The 12,432-nt window shown below is 40.3% G+C and overlaps 1 protein-coding gene and 1 pseudogene across 24 annotated transcripts in view; one reads left to right on the forward strand and one right to left on the reverse strand.

The window, feature by feature from the left end:
- AP2B1 (adaptor related protein complex 2 subunit beta 1) overlaps positions 1-12,432 on the reverse strand; it is a 109,512-nt gene that overhangs the window by 85,897 nt on the left and 11,183 nt on the right. For all 24 annotated transcript variants that reach the window (XM_012185311.5, XM_060394787.1, XM_004012454.6 and 21 more), the window contains 2 exons: positions 8,004-8,139; positions 6,080-6,325 (listed from right to left, as the gene is read on the reverse strand). In XM_012185311.5, coding sequence (XP_012040701.1) covers positions 6,080-6,325; positions 8,004-8,139 — 382 coding nt within the window. The remainder of the gene's footprint in view (positions 1-6,079; positions 6,326-8,003; positions 8,140-12,432) is intronic.
- Positions 8,560-9,103, forward strand: LOC114116916 (bis(5'-nucleosyl)-tetraphosphatase [asymmetrical]-like; annotated as a pseudogene).

Here is a 12,432-nt window from a genome sequence, read left to right on the forward strand (position 1 = left end):
AGTTTGTTATATTAAGGGCTTACTCTATATCAGATTGACGGTGAAATGCTTTGCAAGCCCTCTGTCCTTTATCTTTCACAATGATCCTATGATAGAAACACTGTTTATAATCTCCATTTTGTAGATGAGGCTACTGAGATGTTCAGGAAGACCATCAAGCTAAGAAAGGCAGACCAGGATACAAACCCAAGTCTGAATGATTCCAGAGCCTGAGTTTTAACCCCCACGCTATAATACTGGGAAAGAAAAAAAATCATTTCACAGTCACAAAGCACTTTTCTGTTTTGATACACCTTGGTAAACAGTGAGTCAACTCTTATCCAAAGTAAGTGGGGAGCACTTCTGAAGGTACTAGGCTCTGAGAACTCTAAGGACTCAAAGGAGCCACTTTCAGAGAAGGCAAGAGCTTTGGGACATCTGTGAAGTAGCTGTCTCATTTTCATGTCATTTCAAATGTCATCTTTAGCAATACAAAACATTTTTCATCACTGTTCTAAGCACTTTACATGTTCTAATTCAATTAATTCTCACAAGTCTGTGAAGTAAATTCTACTATCCTCCTCCTACAAGGGCTGAGTTGCATCTCCCCAAAATTCACATTTGAAGATTTGAAGTCCTAACCTCCAGAAACCTCATGTGACTGTGTTTGGGGATAGGGTCTTTAGAGAGGAAATTAAGTTAAAATGAGGTCATTACAGTGGACCTTAATCCAATATAACCGGCGTCATTATAAGAAGAATAAATTTGAACAGACACCTAAGGAGGGAGGATCATATGAAGAGAAGGGAGACGCCCATCTACAGGCCAGGAAGAGAGGCCTCAGAAAAAACTAAGCCTACTGACACCTTGGACTTCGACTTCTAGCCTTCAGAACTCGGAGAAAATAAACTTACGCTGTTTAAGCCAAAACAAAAAGAGTGAGTCAACTCTTTGTAAGAGGAAGTGACTGAATGCAATTTGGTATGCTGAACTGAACGCTGCAATAGTAAAAGGACACCTGTTTTGAAACAGGTGAAATAAAGTCTGTACTTCAGTTTATAATAATGCACCAAAGTTAATTTCTTAGTTTTGACAAAGGTACCGTAATTATATTTTAATATTGAGTAAACCTGTGTGAAGACAAGCATATGAGAAGTTTCTGTATGGTTTTTGAAACTTTCAGTCTAAAAATCTACCCCAAAAAATGAGATTAAAAAGAAAACACCCTAAGTTAGATATAATTTCTAAAATAAAAACTGATTATGATTAAAATCTCTAAGGTGAGAATACACATAAAAAGACCTTCACAAAGTTTATCATAAAGGAAAACAAACATCGTTTCCTTCCTCTGTAAAGAAAGACAGAAAAGCACTAAGATCAACCAGTGGGCAGGCACGCTTCTAACTAGGCAGCTGCCAATGATTCCACTTAACTCAACCACATACAACATTACTTACCAGGGGCATCCAGACAAAGACTGAACATGCAACCAGCTACATCACTCTTACCCACTGCCTACCACACATACTGATACTCTCCCACATGCCCAAAATTTGACCAGCTCTGAAACTCCTCCATGGACATTGGGCATGAAGAGCATCACGCATTTCAAATTTCACTTCTGTATAACAGTCTAAGTTTACAACTCTATTTATTAATCTATGTCTAGGGACAAAAGAAATAATGTAATTAAAGTACTAAATTGAGGTTATTAATAAACAATTTTACACAGCCCACAAGGACAACAAATATATTGACAAAAATCCTTCTCAAATTTACAAAGTGATCTAGAGAGACTTGAGTTTTTCATTATTTACCATCTCAGACTGACAGCAAACCACCACAAACTAAAGGCCTAAATAAAAATTACAATAATTGGAAAGCATGTCATGTTAGGTCTATTCCTCAAGAATAGCTGCTATTCATAAGAAGGAATGAATCTGAGTCAGTTCTAGAGAGGTGGATCAACCTAGACCCTTATACAGAGGGAAGTAAATCAAAACGAGAAAAAACAAACATCATATATTAATGTATATATATGAAATCTGGAAAAATGGTACTGATGTGTACCCCTTTGCAGAGTGGGAATAGAGACTCAGACACAGAGATCAGACTCACGGACACAGCAGGGGAAAAAGAGGGTGGGACAGACTGAGAGAAGAGCACCGACATACGTACACTGCCACGTGCAAAACAGCGAGGGGAAAGTTGCTGTGCAGCACCAGCGCTTGGCTCGGTGCTCTGGGACAGCGTGAGAGGAGTGGGACGGGGTGGGAGGAGGGGAGGAGGGTCAAGAGGGAGGGGCCATGTGTACACCTACGGCTGACTGACGCTGATGTTCGCAGAAACCAACACAACATTGTAAAGCAATTATCCTCCAATTGAAAATAAATAAATTTTTAAAAATTTCCCCAGAATAGCAGCTACTGTTTATTAAGCATTTACTCTGTTAGGCATTATTTAAATTTTTAAATAAATTATTCCTTCATGTTCAAAATAATCCAGTAAAACAGGCATTATTACCTGCTTTTATTTTTATTTTTCCAGATGAGGACACTGACGTTCATTTTAAATAACAGGCTCAAGGCCACGCCTCTAGTAAGCAGCCATGCCAGGACGCCAAACAGCAACCACTCTGGGCCCTAAATGCTGTGCGCTATTTCCATAACCCAAATTTTTACAACCTTAGCACCACTGACGTTTTGGGATGGATAATTCTTGGCTGCAGAAGACTCCCTGTGCACTGCAGGATGTTTAATGTATCCCTGAACCCTACTTAACAGATGTCAGTAGCAATCTTCCCATCAGCAGTGACAACCAAAAGTGTTTCCCGACACGGCCGCATACCCTCATGGGAGAACACCACGACCAGTTGAGAACCACTGTCATAATCTCACGTGGCTTCTAACTGCTGGCTAGCACATGGTTAAAATACATACTTTTTCTAAGAAGGAAAGTGCTACTTTTCATAAGCGAGCTTTCCAGAATAAGTTTAAATTAAAAGAAGCTGAGAAAAAAAAAAAAAAAAAAAGGAGCTGGCAGTTTAACTAGAGCCTTTGCTAAAGGCCATACTGGGGCCAAGTTCTGACAGCATGCTGCTTGTGCAGAAAAACCCTCAACAAATGAAAAACATGATTCTGGGGGTATTGTTGTTTTAACTAATCCAGTAGTTTGTACTTTGGCTGAGAGAACAGAGCAATGGAAGAGGGACATTCCCGGGGCAGTTCTCAGAATGATGACAGAACTGAGAAGGCTTCCAAGACAAGATCAAAGGGGCTAAGGCACAGAGCCAAAGGATTCAGAAAACTTAAATTCACAAACAAAAATCTCTCGGGGAGCAGATTCCAGTGTAAACATTAACAGAAACTGGAGTATCTCAAAATGCCTCCGAGAGAGAAAAGAAAAATTGTAGTAAGACGGGAAAATCCTAATCTGTGGACAAAAAGCTAGAGAAAAGTCTCTATCACCAAAAAGTGTATCTTTCTTGCAAATATCAATTTACAGAGACTGGAACTTTCAAAATTCTGATATGTGTGAAGAAATCATGGGAGTTACCCTCCTCTTGCAGCAAAGTGTTTCCTCATTCTAAATACATATTTACTTTCAACAAAATGGACTAATAAAATTGGCCTCTAAAGGTAAGTTTAGCTCTAATTCCTCAGAAAAGGTTTTACCATATGAATCTGGACAGATATCAAAGGGATCAGCACCTCTTAAATTAATATTATAGTGGAAATTCCTGGAGGTCTAGTGGTTTGGACTCCATGCTCTCACTGCCAAGGGCCGGTGTTCAATCCCTGGTTAGGGAACTAAGTACATGGCGATGGTATAGTGATGCACATAGCTACCTTCCTGGTCAGGGAACTAAGATCCACAAGCAAGGCTCCGTCCACCAAAAAAGTAATCAGATTTTCATTGACATTTTACCCTCCGATTTCAAAGTCATTTCTCCAGATGCTCTGGTGCTTTCACATTTAGGATGCCCTTCTGAAGCGAGCTATGAGAAAACTACTTGGGTAGAACCAGGGAGCATCAACTCCTTCTGCAAGTGGTTCTGATAGCTGCTGGTGCAGTGCTGCCACCATGTGGGGCAACTTCTGAAAAAGTGGAACGAAATTCCCCCTTAAGAGCAGAAAATTGGACTCATACCTATCATGGGAATAAAAGGGTTCAGGGGATTTCCTTTTAAAACAGTCGTCAGATAATTAAGGCTTTATTTGTTCAAAATTTTAAGCATTTTCAGAAAACCAAACAGTCCTAAATATGTATGTGCATATATGTATTTAAATTATATCATGTATATACACACCCATGGAGGCAGTAACCACTGATGGGTACTAGGGCTCAGAACCAGGTTAGAATTCTGGCCACAGTACCACTAGCTGAGTGACGCTGGGATTATCCTTTAGCTTTTCCAAGTGAGAGTCCCTTGGACTACAAGGAGATCCAACCAGTCCATCCTAAAGGAGATCAGTCCTGGGTATTCATTGGTAGGACTGATGTTGAAGCTGAAACTCCAATACTTTGGCCACCTAATGCGAAGAACTGACTCATCTGAAAAGACCCTGATGCTGGGAAAGACTGAGGGCAGGAGGAGAAGGGGACAACAGCGAAAGAGATGGCTGGATGGGATCACCAACTCGATAGACACAGGCTTGGGTGGACTCCGGGAGTTGGTGATGGACAGGGAGGCCTGGTGTGCTGCGGCTCATGGGGTCGCAAAGAGTCGGACACAACCGAGCGACTGAACTGAACTGAAGTATACGCTACTTGATCTCTATCATAGAATAACTTCTAGTTCAGAAGATGGGCGAACTACTTAAAAAAAACACCTTAAGTAAAAGCACCTATCACTATGCCTGACACGGAATGCACTTTCATCTTTTTAAAATTGCTCATTTATTGGCTGCCCCGGGTCTTCTGTCGCTGCGCATGAGGGCTGCGAGTGAAGTGGGGGCTCCTCTCCAGCTGCGGTGCACATAGTCGTGGTGGCTTCTCTCACTGTGGAGCACAGGCTCTAGGCAGGAGGGCTCAGTTGTGGCGCAAGGGCTTAGCTGCTCCGCGGCAAATGGGATTTTCTCAGACCAGATATCGAACCCCTGCATTGCTAGGCAGATTCCCAACCGCTGGACCATCCGAGAAGCCTCTCTTTTTTTCTTAATGGTATTAGGAAGGTCATCATTAGCCTTAGGACCTTCTCAGATGTTTGATTTACTATACCTTCCATTCCACCACTAGATACTGGAATTTACTTCACATTCTTACACTCATTCATTTCTTATCTCCAATTGATAAAAAGGAGAACCAAAAAAAAAAAAGAGGTATTCCACTCTCAAGCTTGTACAGGTAGAGTGGGCATCTGAGAATGAATGCCTTCTTAAATTCTGCCTCCTGGGCACCTTCTTAACAAGATGTCGAACGAAGGAAATAAAAATTTCCCATTTAGAGGGCAGCAGGGTCCACCAATTTAATAATCCCTAATGCTAACACTTGTTCTAGGAAAATCTTCAAGATACAGTAAAACATAAGGCATTCCTGAAAGAGTTTCTCACAATTCTCCTAAGTAGCCTTAAATTTTCTCTAAAAGTTTTCTCAAAGATACTTGTGAAAATCTCCTCAAATCATCTCGATTTGTTGCATAAAAACACGTTAAGATTATTAAAGGTTATTGTTAATTATGACACATTAAATTCAAATAGAGACCCATTCATGTGTGACATCTTTAAGTTACCCATACATAAGCAGGGGGTAGGAGAAGAAAACAGGTAAAACAAACTAGCATGTATTAATAATTATTGAATCTGGTGATGGTAACTGAGTTCACTTTATTTACTCATATAGTAACTCTAATTATGAAGATGTCTGAGAATTCCTATAATGAAAAGTATAAATAAATAAATGGCATGTATATACTATTTGTATATTAGGACTTGGTTTTCAGCTCAGTAGGGTACAAGACAGACAATCTTTGGGTCCCCTGGAAATCATGCTTCACATACCTAATCTATGGCTCAATGTCCCAAAGATTTATTTTAAACATGCTTTTTAAAGAGTCCCATCTTAAATACTGCTGTCTCATACAAAAGTGGAAACACATTACCATTGGATTTGAATCTGCTATGAGATCCCGCAGAGAATCCAGAAATCCCTGATCTTCCACCATCTGGGCATTGATGTCATGGAGTTTTGCCACACAGACTGCTGCTGTCTTCCGGACATAGGGATCTTCATCCTTTAAGCACTTGCGGAGGGGCTCACAGAGATACTCTGTAATCTTGTCCACCCGGATGCACCCCATGGTTCTGACTGCCAAGGCTCGAATCAGAGGATTGGGATCTTCGCAGTCCTACAGACAACAATCATTGACAACTATTGGTGTACATGGTGTCTAAAACCTAACAGACTGATTTCCATAAGCCAAAAAAGAATATTTAATTAATGTACATTTCCAGTTATATTCTACATCAGAACCCACATTTTGCAAGTATAAAATTTAGTTGCCTATTCAAAGAGATTAGGCTAGGAATTCATTTAACTGTTTTAACACGCCCTGTAGGATCCGTTCCAGAGCTGGGCAGAAGCTCAGACAGCTGGTATTACTATCCTCATGGCCGTTAGTGACCTGCCCTAAAAAGAGAAAAGGGCTTTGGGCTTGTATTCTGCCACAGGTAAAGATCAGAAACTGGAAAGATGTGTCCCACTCCACAAGTATCAAGCAAGGAGAAAAGAGGGCTGCATATATCTGGGGCCTACAGCCAAGAAAACAAAGGAGATTCCAGAAGCTGGCCTGGGCTGCCCAGAAGTTCCTTAAATGAAGCAGCAGAGAGGTCCGCTGAAATCCTGATTAACATACATTCTCCTTTCCTAGCAAGTGCCTCCAAATACAGTACAAATATTAAGAGAACACTTACCATGAAGGAATACCCCTTAAATTGCCCTGTATTAAAAAATTTTATATGCACAAGCTAACTTTCAAAAAATGTAACCTAAATTCTTTCCAATGATATCATACATCTATGAATCACCAGACAGAATGTTATTTTGATTCTGTACATTTTTTAGCTAAACATACAAAAAAAAAATTCCATGAGAAGAAAGCATAATGTGTATTTTTTCAAAACAATTTAATAGCAGCTAATTTTAGAAATGCCGTCTGATTTTTGCTTCTAATGTACCCTGAATTCCAGACAGAGGAAAAAAACAAGAAGCAAACAAAATAAAAAATCCCAGTTTCTAATAGAAACAACCTTATTACGTTCATCATATCTAATCATATGAGAAATTTAACTGTATATACAATAGTATTAAGGACTTTCTTTGATGGTCAGTTGATTAAATGATTTTTCATCCTTAGAATGTTTGGAATTTGCTTTAAAATCATCCAGCAGGAGAGGAGGTGGGGATCAGGAAAGCATGTATGGAGAGTATAAGTTAAACAAGACTGGTCATAGGCTGGTAACTACTGAAACTACAAGGTGGATATTTAGGAACTTACTATACTATTTCCTCTACTTGAATATGTTTGAAAATTTCCATAACAACAACAAAAAAAGTTAATCAACTGCTGTAATACTTATTAAAACAAAACTAAAAGGCAGCTTCTATAGTTCCCACTACTTCTGAAACATAAGCATACTTTCTACAAAGAAACAGATAAGGCCCCAGGTTACCGACACTAAAATGATATGCCCAACCTTTGTCTGCCATGGAGGGTTAAGAGTGACATTTCACCTGGCTTTCTTCTCCCATCTGGCAAGGATATACCAAGCCCAGCTGACAGAAGGCTCACCATATGGTCTAAACTGGATGACAAATGCCAGCATACAGAATGCTTAAATCATGAACATTCCTACTTGTCACCAGTACTGCTCCAGAAGCCCTCTTTTGGAACAGAGGTTGCTTATGTGCAATGCAGACGCTAACCGTATCAAGAGACACTTCTTTTTTTTTTTTTTTAAGAGACACTTCTTAAAAGGCTTTCTGAGATAGAAGAAACTGTTCTTGAGTCCCTAAGAAAAAGTTACCTTCACAAAGCTGTTGACAGCCATGATGGCCATGTCTGGCTGACTCTTGGCATAATTCATCAAGTAGAGATACACCAGCTTCTTCAGTTCCAGATTGTCCGTCTGCATACAGTTCACTACATCTGGAAAGAGAGAACTGAGGAGAGAGAAAGGGAAGGTGAATTGATATTGGTGCCAAGATGTTGGATAGAACACAAAGAAAAAGCCTTAATTTAAAAAGTAATCTGATGAGAGGACGAATGCAGTGATAATATCACAGAAATGAATTACTAAAGAAACTACAGTAATGGTCTCAAGAAGATACTGAAAACTAGATTTTTTAAAAACCTTTTACTTTGAAAATTTTCAAAGTGGAAACAGCAGTTTAATGAACCTGATGCATCCATCACCCAACTGTAAATATTGATACATATCTGATATTGTTTCATATACAACCTCAACCCACTTTCCCTCCCCCAGTCCCTACCCCATCTAACTGTTCTAAACCGTTTCTAAACAAATCCTACATATACATCTTAGCGTATTTCTTTACAAATTTTTTAAAAAATCACTATGTGCTTTTGCCTTCTCCTACTTGGGATAGACCATGGCCCTGAGAGCATGTGGCTTGATCATCTTCCGAAGACGCCTCATCCCCAAGGTGGACAACACTGCCATTGAGTTTCTCCTGCTACAGGCATCAGATGGCATTCATCACTGGACTCCTCCCAAAGGCCATGTGGAACCAGGAGAAAGTGACTTGGAAACAGCCCTTCGGGAGACCCAGGAGGAAGCAGGCATAGAAGCAGGCCAGCTGACCATCATTGAGGGCTTCAGAAGGGAGCTCAGTTACGTGGCTAGAGAGAAGCCTAAAATCGTCATCTACTGGCTGGCGGAGGTAAAGGACTGCCATGCCAGTTGGCTCAGTTTGAGGAGATGAAGGCAGCACTCAAGAAGGACACCAGTTTCTCTGCTCCAGAGCGACCTGAACTGACCAGAGTCGGGCCTTTTGCCTCAGTAGGATCCTTCAGGGCCTTCTGAGATGAACTGCCTTCACTTCATTTCACTTCCTTGGTCTTTGGCTCATTATAGCAGAGAGCAGGAGGCTAGTAAAATCAGCTGAGGACTCTAGCAGCCCAGGTCCAGTGAGTGCCTCCTTATACTTTATGAATAAACTTCAAGCAGCCTAAAAAAATCACTATGTCACACAAAAAAGTCAACAGTATTCTTCATACCAATTCTTTGCAGTTTCAAAGCACTACAGCTGCTATGCTTTTCAATGTGCATATTCTTCCATCTCTAACCAGTGGGAACTTATTTGGTTGGTGTCTTTATTAAAACAGTTGTCAGATAAGGCCTTTGTTCAAAATTTTAACCATTTTCAGAAAACAAAACAGTCCTGCACATGTGTGTGTATGCATGCTTAGTCTCCCAGTCGTGTCCAACTCTTTGCGACCCTATGACTATACCCCACCAGGCTCCTCTGTCCATGGGATTCTGCAGGCAAGAATACTGGAATGGCTAGCCATTTCCTTCTCCAGGGAATCTTCCCAACCCAGGGATTGAACCTGAATCTTTTGCATCTCCTGCACTGACAGGTGGATTCTGTACCAGATGAGCCACGAGGGAAGCCCATGTGTATGCATCTACAGATTTAAACTCTATTATATACATACACCATGTAGGCAGTGACCAGTAATGGGTACTGGAACCCAGAACTAGGTTAGAACCCTGGCTACATTACCACTAGCTGTATGAGTTTGGGATTATTCTTTAGCCCTCTGAGCATACCTTTCTTGACCTCTAACATGGAATAACTTATAATTCAGAATAACCTCTAGTTCAGAAGATATGAGAACTATTTAAAAAAACAAAAACACTGTTAAAACATCTATCACCGTGCCTGACACAATGCACTTAAATTTGATTCTCCCTTTTCTTAATGACATTAGAAGGTCATCATGAGCCTTAGAACTTTCTCAGATGTTTGTGTTAGAACAACATTCCAACACGAGATGCTGGAATTTACTTCTTGCACTCATCCATTTCTTATCAGCAGCGTTTGACTCAACTGATAAAAAGAAAATAAATGGGCTTCATATTAACATAAATATTTTATAAGGTAAAAAACTATTTTCCTTTTCTAAAAAAATTAAGACGACATTGTTTTAGTTTCTGCAAATCTCTTTAATGTCTAGTTTAAGCAAAAATTGAGTCCCAGTCTCAGGGTCATGGGTTCAAGCCCCATGTTGGGTGTGGCTTTGGGCTTCCCTGGTGACTCAGACAGTAAAGAATCTGCCTGTAATACAGGAGATCCCTGGGTCGGGAAGATCCCCTAGAGAAGGCAATGGCAACCCACTCCAGTCTTCTTGCCCAGGAAATCCTATGGACAGAGAGCTACAGTCCATGGGGTTGCAAAGAGTCAAACACAACTGAGTGACTAACACTTTCACTCACTTTTCACTTTCACTTATGCAAAAACAGCTGTATTCTCACATCTGCTCCTGCATTCAACCCGTTGCAGAATATTGTTTTAACTGAAGTATAAAGAAGAAAACACATCTTCACACACATATATAAATTGCAAAATGGAGTATTTTAATAGCTTTTTCATATAACTGGGTGTTCTTCTTTGACACATTCAGTCAGTTCAGTTCATTTATTCAGTTCAGTTGCTCAGTCATGTCTGACTCTTTGTGACCCCATGAACTGCAGCACACCAGGCCTCCCTGTCCATCACCAACTCCTGGAATCCACCCAAATCCATGTCCACTGAGTCGGTGATGCCATCCAGTCATCTCATCCTCTGTTGTCCCCTTCTCCTGCCCTCAGTCTTTTCCAGCATCAGGGTCTTTTCAAATGAGTCAGCTCTTTGCATCAGGTGGCCAAAGTTTTGGAGTTTCAGCTTCAACATCAGCCCTACCAATGAACACCCAGGACTGATCTCCTTTAGGATGGACTGATTGGATCTCCTTGCAGTCCAAGGGACTCTCAAGAGTCTTCCCCAACACCACAGCTCAAAAGCATCAATTCTTCTGCACTCAGCTTTCTTTATAGTCCAACTCTCATATCCATACAGGACCACTGGAAAAACCATAGCCTTGACTAGACAGACCTTTGTTGGCAAAGTAATGTCTCTGCTTTGACACATTAAAGTCAGACAAATGATCATTTTTCTTTTTTTTTTTTTAAAATCCACAAATCACAGTTTCTTAAAAGTTAGGTGCAATATGGAATCTGAAACCATACTGATAAACTTTCTTTACTTGATTGAATTAAAATCCATTCATTTATCATTTATTTTGAATGGATCTTTTACCCATGCATAATTTTATGATATATGTACTGGTTATTTGGAAAACATTGGTTCAATGAGTTATGCAGATCATCTCTAGGTTGTCATATTTCATTCAGTTCAGTTCAGTTGCTCAGTCATGTCTGATTCTTTGCGAACCCATGCAGCATGCCAGGTCTCCCTGTCCATCACCAACTCCTGGAGTTTACTCAAACTCATGACCAGCAAGTTGGTGATGCCATCCAGCCATCTCATCCTCTGTTGTCCCCTTCTCCTTCTGCCCCCAATCCCTCCCAGCATCAGGGTCTTTTCCAATGAGTCAACTCTTTGCATGAGGTGGCCAAAGTATTGGAGTTTCAGCCTCAGCAACAGTCCTTCCAATGAACACCCAGGACTGGTCTCCTTTAGGATGGACTGGTTGGATCTCCTTACAGTCTAAGGGACTCTCAATAGTCTTCTCCAGAACCACAGTTCAAAAGCATCAATTCTTCAGCGCTCAGCTTTCTTCACAGTTCAACTCTCACATCCATACATGACCACTGGATAAACCATAGCCTTGACTAGATGGACCTTTGTTGGCAAAGTAATGTCTCTGATTTTGAATATGCTATCTAGGTTGGTCGTAACTTTCCTTCCAAGGAGTAAGCGTCTTTTAATTTCAGGTTTGCAATCACCATCTGCAGTGATTTGGAGCCCCAAAAAATAAAGTCTGACACTGTTTCCCATCTATTTCCCATGAAGTGATGGGACCAGATGCCATGATCTTAGTTTTCTGAATGTTGAGCTTTAAGCCAACTTTTTCACTCTTCTCTTTCACTTTCATCAAGAGGCTTTTTAGTTCCTCCTCATCTTCTGCCCAGCACCAAATAATCACATTCATTAATTTCACCACCAATCTCAGAAAAATCTCTAAGTATTAGAAACTATCAAGCTCATGATGGGAGACACAAATTTTCCAACACTCTAATTTTTAAAGTCGAAATGTATCTACTGTCAGATTTTTTCCTGTGAAGTGACAGGTTCACTTTGTTCATTTTTTATAAAATGTCTCCCAAATATTAAGTCTGATTAACCATAATTTTGTCTGTCAATCATTCTTTTGAATAGAATGGTATTCCCAAGTCAAACAATTATACAAGGGCTTTTTTTCAAATC

The sequence above is a fragment of the Ovis aries genome, chromosome 11 (assembly GCF_016772045.2).
Source record: "Ovis aries strain OAR_USU_Benz2616 breed Rambouillet chromosome 11, ARS-UI_Ramb_v3.0, whole genome shotgun sequence".
Classification (NCBI taxonomy): Eukaryota; Metazoa; Chordata; class Mammalia; order Artiodactyla; family Bovidae; genus Ovis; species Ovis aries.